The 22807-nt window shown below is 43.2% G+C and overlaps 2 protein-coding genes across 2 annotated transcripts; one reads left to right on the top strand and one right to left on the bottom strand.

The window, feature by feature from the left end:
- Window positions 1–487: 487 nt before the first annotated feature.
- On the bottom strand, window positions 488–3839 carry sgca (sarcoglycan, alpha). Its single transcript, XM_041066632.1, has 11 exons — window positions 3717–3839; window positions 3330–3458; window positions 3062–3213; window positions 2691–2757; window positions 2398–2596; window positions 2148–2316; window positions 1750–1958; window positions 1467–1493; window positions 934–1113; window positions 763–789; window positions 488–622 (listed from the first exon to the last, which is right to left on the bottom strand). The coding sequence occupies exons 1-11, from the start codon at window positions 3751–3753 to the stop codon at window positions 616–618; spliced, it is 1203 nt and encodes a 400-aa protein (XP_040922566.1). The 5' UTR covers window positions 3754–3839; the 3' UTR covers window positions 488–615.
- Window positions 3840–5006: 1167 nt separating this feature from the next.
- Window positions 5007–22768, top strand: LOC121201333 (neurabin-2-like). The gene is made up of 11 exons (XM_041067125.1): window positions 5007–5119; window positions 5361–6847; window positions 15094–15226; window positions 16849–16969; window positions 17294–17398; window positions 18899–19031; window positions 20290–20442; window positions 20557–20610; window positions 20768–20997; window positions 21093–21189; window positions 21303–22768. Exons 2-11 carry the CDS (start codon window positions 5474–5476, stop codon window positions 21351–21353), a joined length of 2451 nt encoding a protein of 816 aa, XP_040923059.1. The 5' UTR covers window positions 5007–5119; window positions 5361–5473; the 3' UTR covers window positions 21354–22768.
- Window positions 22769–22807: the final 39 nt, after the last annotated feature.

Raw genomic sequence — 22807 nt, 5'->3', positions numbered from 1 at the left:
TGGTTTCATATCCACACTAAAAAAATAGGAAGCTGAATTTGCATGAGGACGACGGTTCACTATTCACAGGAGAGGAGATGTGTGTCAAACCCCAACACCCAAAACAGATGAAGATACACCAGCGACCTCTTCTGGACTTCTAGTGCAACAACGGCCGTTCAACACTGAATGAAACGGGATCGGAAAACTGCTGCTGCAACAACTGCTGCTCTCTGAAGATTTAACATTTGCACGTTTCGCTCAACAGCAAAGGTGGAGAATGTAAAAGATGTCAGGATGTGAGAAACGTTGTTTCTTTCGCAGATTGTCTTTCTGGATTTTTGTTCAAGTTTGACAAAAGATGACATTATCTTCATCCTGTCAGACGCCCTCAAGTGTTGCACCCACTGAACTGCTTAAGTAAACGTGAACGTGGCTTTTGATATTTTTGATTAGTAGTGAAATGTGGCGGAATACAGATAAACATAAACGGCAAATTACAATTTGGGAAACAGCACACGATTCGTTTATTTTAATGGAACCTAAAGAAGAAAAAAAACACAATTTCCCACCGCAAATAACTATGGACTGTGGCAGCAAATGACTGCGTGAATGACACTTTATCCAGCCTTGTTCTTATTTTCTGCGAATAGAAAATGCAATGAGTCTGTGTTATTTGAATGATTTGAATCACTGATAATAATCCAAGAAAAAAAAAACATATAAGCTTAAATATAGACCACAATGCAGTCTTGTAGGAAGAAGCCTCACGAGTGTCTTTATCTTGGCAGTGTGTCACTGTAGGGATCACTATGAAAAGTAAAAAGAAATCCATGTTATAAATTGAAGTTACATGACAGTAATTATAGTAGAAACAGGATGGTGAATGCTGGCAGTGACAATAAAAGTCTAATATGTGAATCAGTGATGAGAATCAGAGGGTGAGGGTCTTACTGCTGGGCCATGATGAGGGGGATGCTGGGGCTGTCAGACTGCAGAGGCGGAGCCCTCTCCCCAGTCCGGCTGTTGAACATGGGCAGCGTGGACAGAGGTGGAGGAAAACCTCGGTTTCCAGCCATGTTCCTCAGCTCATCAGTGTTCCCATGAATGGTGTAGTGGTGGTACAGCTGAATCCTGCAGCAAACAGAACAGCAAGTATGGCGTGTTCATTGTCTAAAAGTGTTGGTTGTGCGCTTTAATCATTAAGGTGAGAAAGGACTAAACAGTTTATTTATTGATTATATTTTGTATTAATTATCTGAATCTGCAAAATAACTAGCAAACAGCTGTCAAAGAAATGCAGTACAGTAAAAAATACAATACTTCACATTAAGCACTTAACAAAAAGTTGACACTAAAAAAAATTAAATTTGTATTTAGGTGCAGATCTTTAGTAAATGTACCACCACTGATTACTGCTAATATATTTTGTGTAAATTCTGCTAACAGCATCAGTCAGAGAACAGAGAAGAACACAGTGTACTTACTGGTTTGTCCTTGCATTCCTTTTGGCACTATGAGAAAAGAGAAAAATGTGTCACAGTTTACTGGAGTCGGTCAAAAGCCTGAACTTGTTCTGAGCATTTGCTCAAAGGTTCAGTTCACTAACGTTAAACAGACTTTTACCCTCAGTGGAATCAATTGGATTGGGTCGCTGCATTAAATTCCACTACGGCTAAGTGGGAAAAATATAATTTGGCAAACTGACCCTTCATGACAATGACACTGTAGATCTGATTTTTATTCAGCAGATTCAAAATAGATACATACACTCCCTCCCGTCTGCCGTACATGATGTAGGCCAGCAGCAGACACAGGATGATGGCGAGGATCAGGGGCACAATCACTGTCACAATGTAGTCCGGGAAATATTCTCTGCTTGGGGGAGACTCAGGAGGGTTGAAGTCACCTGCAGCCTCCAGTATTCCCAGGCCCATCGTGGGAGCAGGCGGAGCTGGCTCCTGCTTCGTCAGATCGAACTGCAGGGGGAAAGAGCCGAGACGTCACAGTGTAGCCACAGATGATGAGACCTGTTGTGCTCTAGGATATTGCAATGGACAGTTTTCACTGTTGTCTTATTCATTTTCAGACACATGATAATGTGTTGTATATTTTCACTCATAGCAAATTCACATGATATGAACACGCTGCATGTTTACAGGCCTCACCAGCTCCGTATTGCACCAGGTGATGCAGTTGCTGGGGATGCTGCAGAAGTTACAGCCTCCGGGGACCTTGACTTTGGCCCCTGCTGTGCACTGCCTCTGGTGCTCTGCCGCCAGCACCCTCAGGAGACAGTCTGAGAAATACTGCTCAGATCCCACCTTCACATACACACTAACACAAAACAGAGTTTAACAAGCATAGTTATTCCAAAGCTAAAACGTACACAGAGGCTATACAACTCTCTCTGATTACCCTTCGAAGTGGCCTGCAAGGGGGAGGGGAACTCTGCCGCCACGGTCAAGCGCGTTGGTAATGTTAACAATTTCCAAGGCCTCTGTGTCCCACAGCTTCTGCAAATCCTGCTTTATCTCATCCTGAACAGGAGAGGGCAGCACCTTCTCAATCTCCCTCAGCTTGATGAAGAACTCAGCTTGATAGGGCAGCATCTTCTCTGCGAGTGACAGCGGTGATGTTCAACATGTCAGCTGCACTTCCTAATTTTTCATCTGTCATATATACTCAGTAATTCAGTATTGTACACATACCCACAATGACTTTGATAACGAGTATATGTCTGGCTGTTTCATAGCTCCGCTTGTTGACGGCATAGATCTGTCAGAAAAAGCATGAGAGTTTGTTACCATCGTCGTTTTCAGTTCAGAGATGCGGATATCTTCTTCAAAAATATGTTTCTTCCTGAATTTTTAATGTTGGTTCAAAATAGAGAGAAACCCAAGCTTTTGTCTCTGATGGTTTGATAATTTGCCACTGGTGTTTCAGATGGCTGCAGACTTTTCAGATTTACCTCCATTGTAGCTGGACAGAAAAATGTGAGAACATTTCAAAACATTTTAAAATCAAAAATATGGCCGGGAATGCAATGTGCAGTAGTCTGACAGCTTTAAGTGTTTCATACCTCGATTATACTTTTTCCTGGAGATGTTGGCGTGCCGTACAGGAAGCCGTTATCATAGGGGTGTCTTTGGGTGAAGCGGAGCCACTCTGGCAGGTCTGGGTAACTCTGCCTGTTGCACTTAAAATTCATGGGGTCGTCATACAAGCGTCCAGCTGTTTAACATACAAAAAGAGGAGTATAATTATAGGAACACAGAATAAGAAAATGTATACCTTCTTATTTTGTTTAATGATGACAAAAAGGGTGAACTGATGATTCAGGCTCTTACCGTAGAGTTTTGACAAAGGTTCAAAGTCATTCTGGAAAGTCTCCCTCATCACCTCATATGTAAATAACCTCCCAACAGGAATGGTAAACTTGATCTCTGCATTGGCCCCCAACAAACTGACAGCACAAACTGCGTGGAAGTGTAAAAAAATAAAATAAAATAAAAAATAAAGCAGCAAAAGATGGATCTGAAAAGTCAAAACTTTAAAATGCAACAACACATAACCCTTCATGTTCTGGTCTAACACTTAGGCCTACAGTGCTGGACAGCTGACACCCGGACCAAATGTTTACACTAAAAAACACAGACCTGACGCTATAATGGTAGGAAGGCCAACAAGTGTTGTTATATTACATGAAGATGAATCATTTTTGGGGCTAAACTTGCCTGTTAAGAAGAGGACCCAGCTCCTGCAGCCTGCCATCTTGTTTTGGCTTTTGAGTGACAGAGCCAAGCGGAGAGGGGCTTGGTCACAGCAGAAGACATGTCAGGGCTATTTTTGCCTCACCCACCTAATGACATCCGGAAGGGTGTCTGAGAGTCTGCGAGTGCGAGACTGTGGATCAAATCAAGAGCAACATTACTCCTTCAGGCTAAATGGCGATAGATTTATTTGACAGCTGGAATTAGTGGTTACTTTACAAATTAACGTGTACATGCAAAAGATATGAAGAGCTAATAAGCCATGGCACTCTGTTTTAGATTAAACTACCAAGTGTATGTAAAATCAGATCTAAAACTGTTATTAGCTGACTGAAAGAAACATAATGGTAACTATAGTAATAAATTAATAATGTTTTAATCATTTTTCACATGAAAAAATGCCAGAAAATTCATATTTTCAAGAAAATCATTTTACTCTCCATTTACTGCAAAGATAAGTTAACCTATTCACTTTCACCCTCAGTAACTGACTCGCTTTGCTTTGCTAAGGCCACAGTTACACATGAAAACCACTTTCATGGAAAAGCTAGATGGCACTGCTGCCTTACTGAAAAGTGATGTACATCCTGTTTGACAGCACCTCAGTTCTTTTCAGGCGATATTCCTGCGGTTATGTCCTTCAGACTAGACCCTCATCTGGTGTGAGATAAAGTGTCTGATATGATAAGAGGGAATGTGGTTGACGTTTAGTAAACGTGGAAATAAGTACTTCTATTCCCTATGTGTGTGTGTGAGAGAGAGACAGCCGTATGAATGTGTTGGCCTTGTAGGTGAATCAGCCCCCGTAGAAATTTTGAAACCGAGACGGCGTGGGCTGACTGAAGAACCAGGAGGGAAGAAAAAGGGAAATGCTTTGTCTACCTTCACTGATAACATTTAATGTATCTCTCGGCACAGATGCAGAATGCAGGAAGCAACAATGTGGCCTGCAAATAACGGATGTGTTACTGGCCAAGCAGGTTTGACGTGAGTCGAGTTTCACTGGGTCCTAACGCGAGTCGCGTCTCTGACAGCCACAGCCGCCTCGGTTTGATTTGACTTGGTAACTGCTCAAACGCTTAATCTGACTCTGGTTTCCAAAATTTGATAAAAGAGAAACTCACTGCACTGAGTAAAATTTTCAATTTTCATTTATTTATTATCGTATATGACTGATTATTGTTCCAATACTTTTTCGAACACAACTGTCACAGGCTGTCACCAGGCTCACCGGCGGACGGGCACTATGACCCAGCTGCTGCCTCCTCCATGCAGCAGCACTCTGCCTCTACGAGAGGAGGACCAGAAATCTGCAGCTCACAGAATGAAGAGATCAAAATGATGCTGCCTCTAAAAAGGGATTAAACGTAAGCAATCTGTCGTCAGCTGCGGCAAATCCGCGCTCATGTTCTACTTTTCTGTGCAAATATTTTTAATGACTAATGCAATTACCTGTGAAGGTTTGGTTTTCATTGTGTAACTGCAAGCGAGCTACTGACAGATGCATCGTGCTCACTTTCTCCGTAGCATTGGACGAGAATTGCAGCGGATGCAAGCAGGCCTTTAATGCGATCTGTTGTTTTTGTTTCTCCCCATCTGCCGGTCTAGTCTGGGCGCCACCTCGCTAGTGTCGGCTGCTGGTGGATAAAACAGATTTGCCACCGGGGGTTGAGAAAGGAGACATGCCGTCGCTGAGCATCCATTGCGACGCTTGACTGACCATGATGAAGACCGAATCCACATCCAAGAGCACCGGCTCTGGCTCTACGCTCAGGAGCCCATCCCCGCACAGGAACGCGTACGAGGCGGGGATGCAGGCCCTGAAGCCCGTCAAAGACAATGCTGCGAACGGGGACGTGCAGGAGGGCCCCCGGGGGCGCAGGTACGGCTCCAATGTGCACCGTATCAAAAACATGTTCCAGCAGATGCAGACCACATCCCCAGCCGATGCAGAGGGAGAGGACGGCACCAAGAACGCCGACAAGTCGGTGCGCCTCTCCCTCCCCAGAGCCGGGAGCCTGAACGAGAACGTGGACCACAGCGCTCTGTTGAAGCTCGGATCCACCGTGTCCGAGCGCGTCAGCAAGTTCGACACCAAACCAGAAAACGGGCACCAGCGGGCCTCGTCCCCGAGCTACTCCAAGCTGCAGGAGACCCGCCGCATCTTCGAGCAGCAGCAGGAGAGGCAGCAACAGGAGAAGCTGGCCACCACCAGAGTCCTACTGAAGACAGACAAGGCCTCAGGCTTCCAGGACGGCAGGTTGGACGTGGTGGCTCGTTTCAATGGCAGCACAGAGTCCCTGGACAGCCTAGACACCAGTGAGGCCGTGTCCCCTACAGTCAGCCAGCTCAGCGCTGTGTTTGAACGGGCAGCCGAGCTCCGGAACAACCTCCACCGCCTGTCCTCAACCCCACCGCTCCCCTCCCGAGGGGTCAGCGCTAAGGTGGGTGTGTTGAACTCCAAAATAATCACAAAGAGGGTTAGTGCCTTTGCAGCAGGCCACCAGGAGGATGACGGAAGCAATCAGAAAGGCCAAGAGGGGCCTCTTAGGGGCCCCAGGGGGAGAGTGACTCCCCCATCTGAAAGCATTAATGGGGGTGAAAGTGTTGGCCAAAGCGGCCCAAATAATGAACTTTCCAGTAGTACAGGAGAGCCGAACGAGCAGAGAGAAAAGACTGTTTCAGATGCAGGTGTAAAGGCCAAAGCTGAGGAACAACCTGGGGCCAAGGAGCCGAGCAGCACAACACTTCAAGGTGACATCTACATCTCTGTGGAGAATGGAGAAGCTGCTGCTGAGAAGCAAAACTCTCCAAAGGGAAGTGAGATGCTCAGACAGGAGGGGGAGACGGCTAAGGATGCTGAGGAGGAGGACGACAGGACTCTCAGAGACGACCAGTCGGGCCGTGACTCTGTGGATATCAGTACCTACAGCGCGGTGGGGGAGGACTTTGGAGGAAGCCAGGTGGATGAGGAAGAAGATGATGCAGATGACCGCTACGAGCCTGAGTCCAGCTGTGTGGAGATTGCTGGGCTGCCTGTGGAGGAGAACCCGCCCACTTCCAGGAAGATCCGCTTCAGCACGGAGCCCATCAAGGTGAGGATATGTGCAGGTGGAACACGAAGATGCTATCTCTCAAGCTCAGAGCTTTTTTTTTTTTTAATTAGGCTGAGGTGCTGATTTCTGGTTTGTTGCAGTGTCTGTATTCTGCTGTGTGTTTGAGTTTTTTTTTTCCCTGTGTGTTGAGAGGCTTGTTGAACTTGACCTTAAAGCTTATCTGCTGTGGTAAAGTCATAGCTAGCGTTGCTGTCAGCCGTTTTAATGAACTCGCTCAGCTTCTCCCGGTGTCAGAATGATGCTGACATTTTGATTTTCCCTGTTTCAACACAGGGCTTTGCACACTACTAACACCCTCCCTCCACAGTAGCCAGTTGGATGGTCCTGCATTCCTACTGTGCAGCTGACATGGGCCCCTAAAGAGCTGAGATGTAGATACTTATCTTAAATGTAGAGCGAGCTGCTTCTGTCAATAATTGCTGGGGGAAGGGGGAACAAAAAAGGCCTGGACAATTAGTCCTGTTTTTAGAGAGGTGGATGCCAACGAAAGGACGGTGGACAGTGTATGAGGAGCTGAATGAGGAATGGAGTGTGTGTGTGTGTGTGTGTGTGTGTGTGTGTGTGTGTGTGTGTGTGTGTGTGTGTGTGTGTGTGTGAGCAAGGGAGATAGAAAGCGAGCAAAAGAGACTGTGATCTCCTCTTGGACCAGTGAGATGAGAGAAGAAGAGAGACAAGGAGGAGGAGGTAGAGTTGATTTGAAGTGTCTCTCTGTGTCTGGGGGAGGTGTAATGATCCGGAGAAGAGCATCGGATCCTCTGCAGCTCAGTCTCGCTGCTCTGTTCTGCCTTGAGGTCTCAGGCATACAGAGACTCTGCCAGCTAAAGTGGGCCCTGACACTGCACATCACACACACATCCCCTCGCACAGAAAGCCATTTCAGTGACTAAGGGCTCCTGTCCCATATCATGACCAGTCAAGTTGAAAGTTGCTCTTGCTCTCTTTCTCATGGCTGCACGTTGGCCAGCAGAGCCTTAGTCACTAGAGCCTCACATTTCAAAATTAGAGAGTTAAAAAAAAAACTCAAATAATGACAAATAGGCGGACAACTTTAACTTTTGGCAAATATCCCTCATACTTGGCTGTAAAAGAGTTGTGGCAAAGATATTCACTAAGGCAATGTAATGTAGGCCTGAGCAGTAAACTTAAAAGCAGTTGTTTGATATACAGACAGTTGTTGGTCATAATGCACCAAGGAATGTTGCAATTCGCCATCTGAAGGCAGAGAAGAAGAAGAAGGAGATAACAGCACAATGTAAATATTAATGTAAACAATGCAGGTTGCAAAATGTACTTTGCAGATGTTTATTGTTATGAGGAAGGAAATGCATTCGACACGTTTGTCAGGTCTCAGAGATACACACAGTGTGAAGAAAACACTGACTGTAAACACAACTCCACAACAGAGAGGTGTAAATAATATCTCTAATACCTCTGCTTCTATATAATTTTAAACTTGAATTAAAAAAAATAAGAAATGCAGCCCACAAACCATTTATGTACAGCAGGGTCTATGAGAAATGAAATACTGACATGTTTGTGATAAGCTATTGTTGAGCTCTGATATCCACACAGTCTGGAGGAAAGAAACTGTCTCCCCTATGCTAAAAATCCCATGAATCCCATATAAATCATGCCTGAGCTCAGTGTGTCCATCATGCATACGTGTAATGCATAAGGAAAAGGAAAAACAGACTCCTGTCACCTTATTTTATCCTCATGAGATCAAAGATGGATAGCAGGAGGAAGCATTATGTATGGCTGTGATAAAGAAGTCATAACTCATAGGCTTTGACATAAAAGCAGAATTTGGTCGCGACCCTACAGCCGTTGTCAGAGAATAACCTCCTACTGAGTCCTTTCACACTGTATCATTGTGGCCTTTGTTATGGAGATTGATGCAGGGGTGGATGAGAGTAAAAGAGGAGGGGGTGGGGGGGTGAGGTCAAATGGGAGGGGCGTTATTATGTTGCTCAAATGTCATGCGACTGTATAACTGCCCACTCTTAAGTCACAGTGTCAGTTGGTTTCTCTTCCAAACAGGAAGTGACCATTTTTAGTGCATATTTCCCCTCTGTGCAACAGTTCAGCTTTTGGCCACAATTAAGTCTTGTTGTGGTGATGGCGGTTGGATGTCTGGGCGCATGTCTTTCTTTGTCCCTGCTTCACACTGAAAACTCCTCTCTGTCTGTCTGTCTGTCTGTCTCTCTCTCTCTGTCCTCTCAAACTGCCAAAAATAGCAGTTCTGCTTCGGGTAGAGTTCACACTAGAGCCTTTGTTTGCTCCTCCTGACACTCTTTCTCTCACTCCTTCTTTTCTCCTTTTCGCTCTTTGTCACCAGTCTCCTACTGTTAGTAAAAATAGCAGCATTGTTATCGTCACAGACTTGCCTCGCTTTTCAGGGCTGCCTCGTTGTCGAACACAGGAAGCTGCCTCTCATGTCTTATTTATTCGTTAAGCGTGTTTGTTTTGGCTTCATTCTTTATCAGTCAGTATCAGTATACTGTAGTTCATGATGAGGTCTACATGGCATGTAGTGATTTTTAATTATTTATCCTATTGTTGGTGGAGTGATTATTTATTTATTTATTTGATTATTTTAAGCGTAAGATAATCACCACTGGATTTGCACTGTGTTCCCTCCAAACCAAACATAATCAGATTTATTCTTCATGCACCAGAATCACCTTGCTCACTCATCACCTAGCACTTTTTACCCCCCCCTACACACACACACACACACACACACACACACACACACACACACACACACACACACACCGAACACAACACACACACACACACACAGACACACTTTCTTGTGGGTTTTTGCTGCCTACGCAACTCTGAACAGCAGTCCTGCCAGCCTGCTCAAAGAACACCTATGATTTTCTTTCACAGTGTATCATTAACACAAACAATGACTGTTCTTATAATGTAATAAACTGGCGTGTTGAAATTTGACTAACATAGAAGGAGGAGTTACATTTTTTAAGGTTATAATCACAAACTGCACAATAGAGAATACCCGAAATGCAACCTTTGGTGGTTTGCGTTCACCACTCAGGTCAGCCAATGAGGGATTGCCCAGGGAGCGGTAATACATCATCATATGTCAAGGTAAACTCAAACTGTCTATTACTTAGACTCAGTGGGGCTGCAGTATTTCATACAGTGCATTACTCACAGCCAGAAGGGGTGGGAGAGCAGACAGATTACTGGCAAGGTCACTCTGCCCCACTTCTTCAGTCCTCAGTCCTGCAGTGGTGGTGGGTTGCAAGCATTTATGTGATGTGCCCACTCGCTCAGGTTACTGCGACAAGCCACGTTATGCAATGTCTTGCTCATGATGTCTGAGTGCTGTTTTGAATTATCCAACCTGCCATCTCCTGTCAGGCTTTAAAAACAAAAAAAAACAAAAACAGACGCAGGTTACAGTGATTTGTAAGGCTGCACCTGTACTGTATGGAATGGTGAAGATTTATATACATCTTAATTGCTGGGTCTCTAGTTAGGATAATACTTTGTTAAGCCCCAAGGGAGTAATCAAAAGATAAGGCTGATGTTTTTCTTTATCTTTCTCACTGTCAACAAATCATTTTCCAGCAGCACAAGAAATGTAAAGAGAAAGACAGGATAGACTGGAAGGTAGTGATATATAAAAATAATGAAGTGTGCAAAATAAATAAATAGAACATGTATAAAATACTTTTTCTATGGTAGTAAGGAGATTACTAAACATAATAAAGTATAATACAAATAACAATAATACAGTAATATGTGCAATATGCTAAACTTATAAATTATAAAGTAAAACATGTAGTTGTAAAGTTGCCGTATCCACCCACATATTATAGTGCTATTCAGCCCTCTGTCGCTGACCTTATTCTCATGCTGCCGTGTCTCTCCCCAGAGTCAGCACTAAGCCTAAACATGACTGCTGACCAAAGACTGGCCTGCCAAAATAGATGGGCTCTGGTGCCATGCAACTGTTGCTATGACAAACCCACCATATCCATTTTGTTGGCTCGGGTGCAGAGAGTGGTCCAACGCGATGGCAGCCACAGCCACATCCCTATTCTCTGTCTGCGTGTTGCACATCTGGGATCTGAATTTTAGGAGGATTTAGAAGCAATTACCTGCCACTTCTGGACATGTTTACCCTGTGGTGGTTAGGAAAGTAGTTAATATTGGTGGTGTCATTCAACTATTACTCATTAACACAAAAAGTGCTTCTTTTGGTCTGCATGTGCCTAACTTGGACGGCCCAATTAAGCATCACACAAGCTCTCTGACCCTAATCAAAGTGGATTAACTGCAGAATATATACACAGAACAGAGAGGCACACAACGACAGTAGGAGCAGCCATTTCACAGATCTCACATTGTGCATCGTTATCACCTTGATTCGCTTTGGCATTTAAGGTAGAAATGAAGAGTAGCAGCGAGGCTTACGTGCCCGAAATCAGTTGAAATGATTGCAAGAACAGTATGAGTAATAATAATGATGGAAAGTTGGGTGCTACAGTATGTGGAGAGACAGTGTGGAAACACGCTATTTCCGATGGCACCACCTCCACACATCCTATTGGCTGAATCCAAAATTAGATCTGTTTTTGGAGAGTCAAGAGGGAAAGAAACACAGCAGTTGACATGCTGCTGTGGGCAAAGGGGGAGGGTGGTGGTGGGTGGGGGGCGGGGTACTGACATGCTAGTTAAACCACAGCAGTGCTACCCAATCACATCGTAGCCAGAGGGCCATCAAGATGGAACCACACTGTAGGAGAGCAGAGGGCTCCGGAGCAGCTCTATCATTTAGCCATCTCTCTGTCACGGCAACTACATTGTAAAATGGTAGTTGTCACTTACTGGCTGTTTTTAATACCCTTTACAGTCCCAAGTGGGTGCTCTTTATAGACGCAAACACAATCTGTTAGCTGGTGAGTGGCTCTAGCTAGCTGCCCACAGAGCTTTTGTAGGACATCCCAGCCGGCTGGTAGCAGAGGGAGGGAGGAAGGGAGTTTCCTGGCCATCTGTTAGCTCCTCTGACCTACTATCTGCCACAACTGGAACAGTGTCCTTCTCCAGCCCAGCCCACCCCCCCGCCGCCACTCTGCCTTTAATCCCAATGTTTGTCTTCCAAAGATAGCCACCCCACCGTTCGAGGAGTTCATCTACTACGCTACATGCTTAGGTGAGGTTGAGCTAAGAGGTGGCATCATGCAGGATCCCATTAGCCTGTCTGCCCTGTGTGGGATCATTGTCCATAAGGAGGGAGGGAAATCTTCCCTTAGGAGGTGAAAGTGTTAATTTTGTGTCAGTGAGGCAAGATTGTAGCCTGGCCTGCATCATGGCACCGGTCCCACTCAAGGCTGCGGGTCATAGCCATGGCTGGGTTTTTTTTCCAGTGCCACGTTAAATGCTGCTGAAGTTTCTTCGTCTGATCCTCTGCAGCATCATGGGTATAAAACGAGGGCACCACAAGAAACCAGCTGTGGCCTGTAGGTCTTTAAACTCAAGGAGTGAAGCAGTGCCACGGGAGAGTGTCACAGTGAGCGTGCAGGCTTGGAGTGTACTGCTGTTGTTTTGTGCTCTGTTACTTAGGATGCAAACAGTGTATTTTGTGTGTCTGTAATCCACATGCTGCTAATCCCTCTAAATACAAAGGTAACCTAAATCAAAAGCCATTAGACTCCAATGCTGCTCCTATGCTGTCTGTCTTCTGCAGTATGGTGAGGTTCAATTTGATAACAGGAACTGAAAGCTTAGCTTAGCATAAAGTCTGGAAACAGGGGAAAGAGTTAGCCTAGCTCTGTCCAAGGATAACAAAATCTGCGTACCAGCACCTCTAAAGCTTGTTTGTGTAATCTTTGCAAAAACCAGAGTGTAAAAGCGGTGGTTTGGTTTTTGTAGCTTCATATGTGGCATAAGTGAGAGAAGCATCAATCTTCGCATCTTAAGAAAACAAATAATTGTATATCCCAACACATCGAACAGGTCTTTTAATTTCCTGTCTGTGGATAACCAATTAACTGACCAAGTTCAATAGTATTCAGTAGTTTTTAATTTAACATAATAAAATTCATTTTTTCAAATTTGCCTGCATTAACTGAACTGTGAAGTAAATGTTATATTTATGCTTGAGTTAGGGAAAAATGGGCCTTGTCATCACTTGTGTGAAATGACAGTCATGGTGAGACAGTGATTTGGCTCACAGCGATAACATTTTTAACTCTTATGGGTGAGGAAGGCTTAAAAGTAGAAGCAGAAGCTTGTACAGTGTTCAATGATGCATGAAAATACAATGATACTGAATAAAGCTGAGAGAGGGGGGGGCTGGTAACATCTCAAAGGCGCTGTCAAAACTGACAGGCTCTTTACTGTGGGGTTGCTAGGGAGACGAGGCCCATATGACTGAAGGGTAGCACTGAAGCTACGAGATGCTACTCTGGGCAAACCAGACAGCTGAGAGGGAAGCGAAAGATTTGCACGGAATAAAGTAAACAAAGATGCAAGAAAAAAAGTGCTAAAATGTGGAGGCAGGGGGGACAGAGGTTCGTGGAGAAAAAAAGTGTAGAAATGAAATAAAATAAATGATAGAATGTGTGAAAAGAGAAGGTCCAGCGCTGAATTAGTGTGGCAAGTGGACCATGCAAGGTGGTGCATGCATAATCACCTTGGAAGACTGAAAGTGAGGCTTTTAAAGATTGTGTGTGTGTGTGTGTGTGTGTGTGTGTGTGTGTGTGTGTGTGTGTGTGTGTGTGTGTGTGTGTGTGTGTGTGTGTGTGTGTGTGAGGCCTGTGAACAGCAGCTGCAGAAGGCCTCCATTAGCATGCTGGAGGTGGTTATGTAAACTGTCATGCTGTTAGACTAGAGTGAATGTGGGAAGTCGGGCCCTGAAAACAGAGGCCTCTGTCTTCATGGGAGAAACTTCAGTGGTTGTGATTGATTTTCGCCCAGCGTGTTCGGTACACATTACCGCTGTGAAACGATACAGCTCCGAGGCCTCGAGGAAATGCTTTGGCTGTATCAGTTGAAATGGTCGATAAATCTGAATTGCATTATGTCTGCATTAACAGTGGTGGTAAGTTATTATCAAACCATGAATCCAGCTTCTCTGTCTCAGAGCATTTGATGATAAGCTGCAATCAGTTTTGTCATCGTAAAAATGTTGTATTACACAATTTCTAAAGACTCAATACACAGCTGCATGTCTTTGATGAGTCCTTGAGCTACTGCCCAAACATAATGATATAAATTAAAAGCTGAACTGTTACCTATTCGTTGAATCCATCATATCCATTTCTTAATTTGTATTAGTTTTGGCTGAGAAATATTTCAGGAAGTAAACTGAGATACTGGATTTAATTTGTGAACCATTCATGCATATATGTTTGTTGTGAATGTGCATTTAATTTTCTTTAGTTAAGAGGCAATCTACAACATTTCCATGTAAATAAATCTGCATTTTGCTCTCTTTCACCTGCTGATACAGACACAAGTGATTCAACATTTATCATCCTCCCCGGTGCACAGGAAGTTGTGTGCTTTCTGTTTTCAGTAGCAGTTACTATATTTGGAAGCATTGCAAGAAGAACTGGGTAGTAGGACTAAACAGTGGTAAGCCACCATGGCGGCAAAAGAAAGGGGCACCTTCAGAAAAGCAAACTTCTATAAGCAGAAAATCAAGGAGACATTTTTAACACAGGGTGAACACTGACTGAGGATTCGCTGTCACCAAGGAAGGGACTTCTTTGGAAGAGCAGTTTGACATTGTAGGAAATACCCTTATTAGCTTTCTTGTTGAGAGTTAAATAAAAAAACCTCATATCTGTACAATATGAAGCTAAAGCCAGGAGACGGTTAGCTTAGCTTAGCTTAGCTCAGCACAAAGAATGGCAGCCCCCATAAAACCACAAATTCTTGTTTTCACACTTACGTTTTTGAATGGATAAGACAATATATGGGATATAATGTGCTAATTACTGATGTTTAGAGGAGCAGAGTTACCTTGGGACAGATTCAGAGTAGATGTTTCCCCCTCTTTCCCAGAATGTCAAACTATTTCTTTTAAAGAACCATGTTCTCACAAATTACCCTCTTTCTCAAGGAAATCCCCCAAACTATGTGCAAATACAAAAACAATATCTTTTGCTTTTCACAGTCTTAAAGAGGTTTGAGTGTTTGTTATCCTCTGTCTGACCTAGTGTTTTTGTTTGCTCCTGCAGGTGTTCGCCACCTACCCCAACGAGGATTATGACAGGCGTAATGAAGACGTGGATCCCATGGCAGCATCTGCTGAGTACGAGCTGGAGAAGAGGGTGGAGAGGCTGGACCTGTTCCCTGTGGAGCTGGAGAAAGGTACTGACTGAGCATCATGAAAGCTCACTTCCAGGGGCTCATCAGTAATTGTCCAAATTCTGTCTGTAGGAAGCTGTGCACATAAGGCCCCGATTTGGTCAAACAAATAATTCTAAATATTTATTTCAATTCTCAGAAGTAATTATTTTGACCTAGTTGGTTGGTTTGCATCATACTAGGAAAGAGAATACAAGAAATTTTATATTCATGGAAAGGTATTTGAAAATGAATTTTGGTTTATCAGATTAGACCTTTTCATCTATCTTTGAAGCCAAATAAAAAAATCCTACATTCGGTTATGTAAAAAGGCCTTCAGTGTTCACAGACTGCCTTCTGCAAATCCTCGTGTTTCCCACAAAGCAAAGAAAGTGCAGTGGTTTTACCTTCCACCCCTCCCCAGTGAGCCACACTTCAAACATCCATCCAACATTATGGTGCATTAATATATTATATAGACTATATTTAGCATAGAGGGCAGATTACACGGGATACCATATGTGACCGTGCTCTAAGGATTTGCTGCTATGTGTATTGTCTGCATTAATCTAATCAGGAAAAAACAAAGGCTCCAGTTATTGGTCCAAAAGAGTAAAACATCAATTTCAGCCAATATAGAAATACAAGATCTCACATCACTCCTGGTCCCTGCCGAGTCTCCTTTTAGTCTTACCTGTGGTGAAGCTGCCTTCTGTAGTTTTGGATCCAAAGTCTGGAACAGATTCTCCTGCTGGACCTGAGAACAGCAATGTCAAAACCAAAAAAAAATTAGTCTAGTCTTTCTTATAACTAGAACCTGCGGTTATTAGTTCATTATTACTTTTGAATGTCCTCTTGTCCTCTTTCTGCGAGAGAGTGATAGTGTAAAGTGTCTGTTTTATCCCTCTAATTGTTTTCTGTAAGGGTATCTTTAGCTGCAAAATGTACTATTTTATCTTCATATACTGTAGATTACTTCTACAAGATCAGATGATTATGTTGAATGTTGTGTTACAGTGACTTAAAAGTGCCCTGTGGAGTTCTTGACCACAAGTGGTTCTATGGCTCAGTGTTTTTATGAGTGGGTTCCTTGTTTCATCAACAAGTGCAGTGAAGAACACGACTACTAGCAAGTAAACACTGATGTAAACAATGCATGATTTAAAATGGTCAAAATTTGGCTTTGGAAATGTTTTATGAGGAAGGAAATGCATTATGAGGCCTCAAGGACACACACAATGCATTTTAGTGAGTAACAATGAATGTAAATATAACTTGTTTGTTTACAAGAAAACATAACTGGGCACCTTTAATTTTGCACTCACATGTGGTAAAGGGAAGGGGGCAAGCACTGCTCTTTTACTACCTAAATTTATCCTGATGGTGCAGAGGGTGAACCACCAATCCTTCAGTCACAAGCATACTTCTCTGAAATTACTCCACAGCCGCAAATTATTACCAAACACATGAATCTCAAGGGCAATGACAGTCAAAGCCATGTTTTCCACTCACAGAGTGGTTAGCACTGCTTCATACTTGTCTCACAATGGCATGACAGTTTAACAAATTTAAACCAAAACCTGTCAAACATGGATTACAACAGCAGTATGGTAACAGCTTGCCTGGTATTCTGCATTCTCTTTCAGATGGCGACGGCCTGGGCATCAGTATCATTGGGATGGGTGCAGGGGCTGACATGGGCCTGGAGAAGCTCGGCATCTTTGTTAAGACAGTCACAGAAGGAGGAGCAGCACACAGAGATGGCAGGTACGTTCATTCATGTTAAATTCACTTTGGATCGTAATGATTCCTCATCGGGTGAAGAAACACTATTCAGCTGAAAAATCCAAGTTCAAACTGAGAAAGCCTTTGCTTTGTACGCCATATGTTAACCTGAGGTCAGCTATTTCCAGGAGTGGATGCTTCATTGTCTCATTTTAATCCCTGCCAACAGCAAATAGGTCTTGCTGCCAAGCCCGAGGACTTATAAATGGAGTTTGGCTTGTGTGGGCTTAAGAATAAAGATGATGTACAGAGGCCTCACAACTGTTTCTGTAAATGCTATATTTCTCTCTTTACTGTCTCCTCCAGGATCCAGGTGAATGACCTGATTGTGGAGGTGGACGGGACCAGTTTGGTGGGAGTCACCCAGAGCTTTGCCGCCTCTGTACTCAGGAACACCTCAGGAACTGTCAAGTACGAGTTACTCTCACTAATCTTGATTTTATTGCAATTACACTGACTCACTTTGACACCAAGAAACAAATCATCTAAACACCAGTGTAATTTCTCTAAGATTGGATTGCTTAGCAGCAAATGCTAGAATGCTAACAAGCCAAACCAAACATGCCACACCATGGCAAACATGGTAAAAATTACCTGCTAGACGGCAACATGTGAACTTTGCCATTGTGTCATTCAGCTCAAAGCACCGCTGTGCTCCAAGTTAAACAGACATTTATTTTTGTAGCTGCCATTTTGTCGTTGCCTGGGGTTTTCTATATGCCTTAGCTGTGACTACAACGTCATTTTGTTTCACTCTCCGTTGCCACAGCTCACAATGACATACAGCATTCCTGCTTTAAGAGATGGTTTCCTCTTGATAATATACTCATAGCCTGTCTTACACGCAGCACTGACTTCTACCACATCCTGCCCATTCAGCTCACCAGACTCTAGATTTATATCTCATGTCTCACAGGGTCATGATTATACCCTTCAGCATTGAAAAGCTCCTTTTGGAGACATTCTGAAGAAGGTCCAAATATTCCACAGTGGAGCCACAGAAAACACAGTTATCAGGAGCAAATACAGCTGGCATCAAAAGTATCATTTTGAAATGCCAGCGGGTTATTTGAAGCCTGGCTCTTTGGTGTTTTTGGTGGAGCTTACTGTTCACATTGAGGTTCTTTTGTCATCTATGCTCATTCATAATTCAGGGTTTAGTGGTCAGCGCTGTTGGGGAAATTGTTAGTGTTGTGTGACTTGTGAAGATCAGAGGCCTCCATAGATAGCTCATACATTATGGATTTGCTGCAGTGATGGCAAAGGGCACTGGAGCTCAGTCCTATTCATGAAAAAACATCAGGGAGACAAATAGATGGGGGCAGGAAGTGTGTTTGTGAACATTTAATTACGCGTTTGTGCAGCAGAAATTGAAAGGCTGCAGCGGCTGGCTTAATAACCGTCTGCGGCTTCATCATGATTCATTGAACTTTTTCCTGTTTGCTGTCTTTAATTGGACAAAGATTTGTGAGCCTCAATCAGGAAACATATAGTCTCTATAACGAACTGTACAACGAGCTAAACAGGAGCTAGAGCTCAGTTCGATTTAAATCATAGAACAGGCCAACTACACAGGGACTGCCTTTGTTCACCTCCAAACAGGAAGCCATTTTCTGTCTTCAGAGAGCTAGAACATTCCTTACTGCATTAATACATTACACTATACCACTCCAAGCAGTGTATTATATATGAAAAACACTCTTGTGATCCTTGTGGAAGCGGTGTTCAGGCTCCTCAGTGGTCAGGAGGAAAAAAAAAACGGCATCATGTATTATTTAGCATGCACATACAGTATCATACCATATCAGCTGAAGGATTGTTTTAGTCCAGCTGGGCCCTTTGAACATGATTTGGGCTTTGGGATTTGCTGGAGATGCTGTTTGAACTGGACTGCTGATTGTCAACATGCAGGTTCGTGATCGGGCGAGAGAAGCCGGGTGAGCAGAGTGAGGTGGCCCAGCTCATCCAGCAGACCCTGGAGCAGGAACGTTGGCAGAGGGAGATGATGGAGCAGCGCTACAACCAGTACATGGATGAACAGGAGGTCAGTGTTGACATTAAAAAAATGTCTGCCCATGCACAGTGCAGATGTGAGGGTGCAGCGCTTACTAATCCATTTTCCCCATCACCTCCCCCACCGCTTGCACGCACTCACACTTAACTGCAATTACAAAAAAAAAAAACAAAAAAACAGATTTTTGAGAATTAAATGTAATATTTAGATTCCTAACCTCTAAATTCTTACAAGAAACTTTAAATGGAAAACACAGCATGTGAGTAGCATGATCTTTTACAGCTCTGAGGGGATCAAATCCAGTTATCTGAACGCATTAACAGTATTTTAAGTACGAATAATTGGACTCTTGCAACTGAAACATAAGCTACTTGACAACAGAACAAAGGCATCACTGCATAGCATTAAAGTTTACGCAACCTTTTCAGCCTATTCAGGCACAAAACACTGCCTTAAGATGAAAAAAACAGTTTTTGCAATCATTCGTTGGCCCCATATGTCCTTGGTTCCCCTTCAGGATTATGAAATTCATCTCAGTGCCATCGTCAACAGGAGTGACTCTCTCTGGTGTGGCTGTGTTGTGTGTGCTTCTGGCGCAAACCCACACCACACACACTGCAGCGTCCAGTGTGTCGTATCAGTATGATTAAACGATAAGCTCAGCTCCAAAATGGGGACAAATCAGGATGACTCAAATTTTGTGACCCAGGATACCCTCTGCTTTGTTAATCTTTGTGTCTCAGATTTTCCTGCTCCTTTACTTTTGCATGAACACAAACAGAGCATGAATCCAGAAACTCCCTGTTGTTTCATTATAATGACAGAAAGGAAGTTGCCCCATTCATGAGAGGGCGACAGCAGTGGGTGGTTCTTGAAAAGCATTAGGTTGTAAAATGGAAAAGGATAGTCTGCTCCTTTAAGTTTTGCACCATCTAGTGGCCATTTCCTGTCACAGCACAGAAAAATGTGGTTCTAACAGCACCATTAAAATGCTTGTTTTACTGGCTTTTCCTATTAACAATTAAATAATGTGAACCATTAATAACATTATAGATATTTGAACAATCTGTCTTCCACAAATTCACCTTTTCTATCCAGCTGATGCTGGTTTTACTTTTGAATCATACTTTTACACATTATGACTCACTGCTACATCTGGGATGACAATGGTATTAGTCAAGGAAGCAAGATATGGCTGTAACGATTACCAAACAAAATGTAATTGAGGTGTGAAGGCACATTTGCACTGCACATCTTATATAATTCCTAACCTGTCTCATCCCTTCAGGGGGCTGAATATGGCACAGATGAGGAGGAGGATGACGATGAGGAGGTCAGTCCGCCGTATCCCAGTGCCATCGAGGTGTTTGACTTGGCAGAGAACGAGGACATGTCGCCTCTGGAGACGGACCCTGAGAAACTGGCCCATAAATACAAAGAGGTGAGCAGTCATCTCCTTAATTGGAACATGCTCTGTGTAATCACAACGTATTTCCTCTGCTGTACCTAATATTAAAAGATGTATTTAAGACCATCATCTCTCTTTGCTGTAAAGCTCCAAATAAAGCATGCTGTGACCCAGGCTGAGATACAACAACTGAAAAGAAAGGTAAGGTGTTCAATTAAGATAATATTTAATAATTCTGTTAAATTAGAAATTAGTTAATACTAGTTTTGAAGGAAGAAGAAGCAAAGAAGTGTTGTTTATTTAGGTGTGTGTCTGTTTACCTTCTTTACTGAAACGGTTGCTTCGCTTGTCTTTCCAGCTGCACCACGCGGAGCAGGAGAAGCAGCGCTGGCGTATGGACAAGGCTCAGCTGGAACAGACCCTGCAGGAGAACAAGGAGCGTATGGAGAAGCTGGAGGGCTACTGGATGGAGGCTCAGAGCTTGTGCCAGGCGGTGGACGAGCACCTGAAGGAGACACAGGCCCAGTACCAGGCCCTGGAGCGCAAGTACAGCAAAGCCAAACGCCTGATCAAGGAATATCAGCAGAAGTAAGACGGCGTCATTGCACAGATGAGAGCTAAAAGAGATGTGTGATGTGATGTGAGCTAAACATTCTGACACTGTCATCTGCTGCTTTTACCAGGGAGATTGAGTACCTGAAGAAGGAGACCCAGCGTTGTGCACAAGTTGGGGCTGAGGCCTCTCTTCTGAAAGAGGAGTCTGGACAACTCCAAGAACAGGTACTGGCGGAAGACTAGATTAAGGCTACTTTGCTAGTGCCTGTAGCTTTTACCCTCAGATATTGTCAATGGGCAGAAATGACTATAACTGCATTTTCCTCTCTCTTCTCTAGGTGGCTGACCTGGAGTGCAGGGTCGAGGAGCTGAAATCTGAACCTTTATAAAAGCCTTTTTCCATTACGTATCTCAGACAGCAGAACTTCGCCAGATGAGGTAGAAGATAGTGTTATTGTACTTGCAATGAACTGCAGGGTATTTCTTGTCTCCAGCCTGAGCTTGGTTTCTGGTCGCATCCTGTATATGTGTCCTCAGGCTTTGTATTTGAGCCACTTAACCCTTTTAACCATGTTTTTCTGTTAACATTTACGGGAACGTGAAGAACAGTTTTACCATCACAAACACAGACTCTGTTGAGCTGTAGATGTACTGTTCCTTTTTTAATTTTTGGAGTTCAGTATTTAATCCCTTAATTTGTGGTTTTGTGACAGACCAGGCTGTTGCTTTTAATTGCCAAAAAACAAATTCCTCTTTCTTTTGCCTAGTTTTGTGACCTTTCTGTTCTGGGTTTGTACAGACGTGATACTGTGTGGTTTAACAATCAGTTCAGTTTGTAAAAATTTTTACTATGTGTATAACATTTAACATAATATAAACTAATGAGATTGAGGGTTATTGTATATTTTATGTGACGAAGATGTGTAAATTGGATGGAGATTGCACTGAAGAAGACATCACACGAGGTGCTTCACTGGAACGGAGGAATAAACGGGAATGAATCTGAGGTGTCTTTGAAATTGTACAAACAGTTTCCCAACCTTCGTAGGGGTCTTGTCACTTAACCTTGAGAACCACCTGCTGCCTACCTTACAGAAGTGTTTGTGTATTTTTTACACATTAAGACTCACTAATGAGCAACCAGTCCTACGGTTTCAACCCCTCGCTTCTTTCAAAAAAAAAACAAACAAAAAAAAAAGGACCACAGAGACAAGCCTCCACAACTGCTGTGCCACAAATGAAAATGGATCTCTCTCTCTTTTTTTTCCCCCCCCTCAAAATGGATGTTGTCAAGGACTTGTGTAACTGGTATTAGTTAGGATTACTGATGTAAGAAACATTACTGGACTGGGATGTTAAAGAAGCCGTTACCAGCAGCAAAGTTACAGATTTAAAAAATCTTGTCTCTAACCAGCAGCTGCACTTGACACCGCTGTGTGTAGCACATGGAAAACACTGCCAGGTTTCTACCTGTTTGAATTTACGCACAGTTTCAAAATGAAATTGAGTCTACTTGTGTCAACTGTCATACCAGTATGTTTGTATAGTTCAGGTAAGACAAATATTTTACTTAATATTTATAATATAGTCAAGGTGGAAAAATGAGCTAACAAGGACAAAAACTGACAAAAGCAATGCAAAGAGCAATGTTCAATAGACAAAGTTATACTGTGTCATGTAAAAAACAAAGTAGATCTGGAAGACTACAAAAACAAAGATTAATCAATTGAAAAAAAAAACAGGCATGGTTATGAGTATTTTCATAATATTAAGGCTTGTACAGTGCACATGCTTTGCATTGTATGTTTTGTGGAATAAATGTTTAACAGTGATGGTCAGGTTG

The sequence above is a fragment of the Toxotes jaculatrix genome, chromosome 21, assembly GCF_017976425.1.
Source record: "Toxotes jaculatrix isolate fToxJac2 chromosome 21, fToxJac2.pri, whole genome shotgun sequence".
Taxonomy (NCBI): domain Eukaryota; kingdom Metazoa; phylum Chordata; class Actinopteri; family Toxotidae; genus Toxotes; species Toxotes jaculatrix.
The sequence above is the reverse complement of the archived record's forward strand: the minus strand, read 5'-3'. Positions and strand labels throughout refer to the sequence as shown.

Bases quoted from the DNA above. Each gene is read 5' to 3' on its own strand.
- LOC121201333 (XM_041067125.1), top strand. From the start codon at position 5,474: ATGATGAAGACCGAATCCACATCCAAGAGCACCGGCTCTGGCTCTACG. The intron at 17,399-18,898 runs GTACGAGTTACT...GTCAACATGCAG, and splicing joins AACACCTCAGGAACTGTCAA to GTTCGTGATCGGGCGAGAGA. The intron at 21,190-21,302 runs GTACTGGCGGAA...TCTCTTCTCTAG, and splicing joins CTGGACAACTCCAAGAACAG to GTGGCTGACCTGGAGTGCAG.
- sgca (XM_041066632.1), bottom strand. From the start codon at position 3,753: ATGGCAGGCTGCAGGAGCTGGGTCCTCTTCTTAACAG. The intron at 1,494-1,749 runs GTATGTATCTAT...CTTTTCTCATAG, and splicing joins TACGGCAGACGGGAGGGAGT to TGCCAAAAGGAATGCAAGGA. The intron at 790-933 runs GTAAGACCCTCA...TACTTTTCATAG, and splicing joins CCCCTCATCATGGCCCAGCA to TGATCCCTACAGTGACACAC.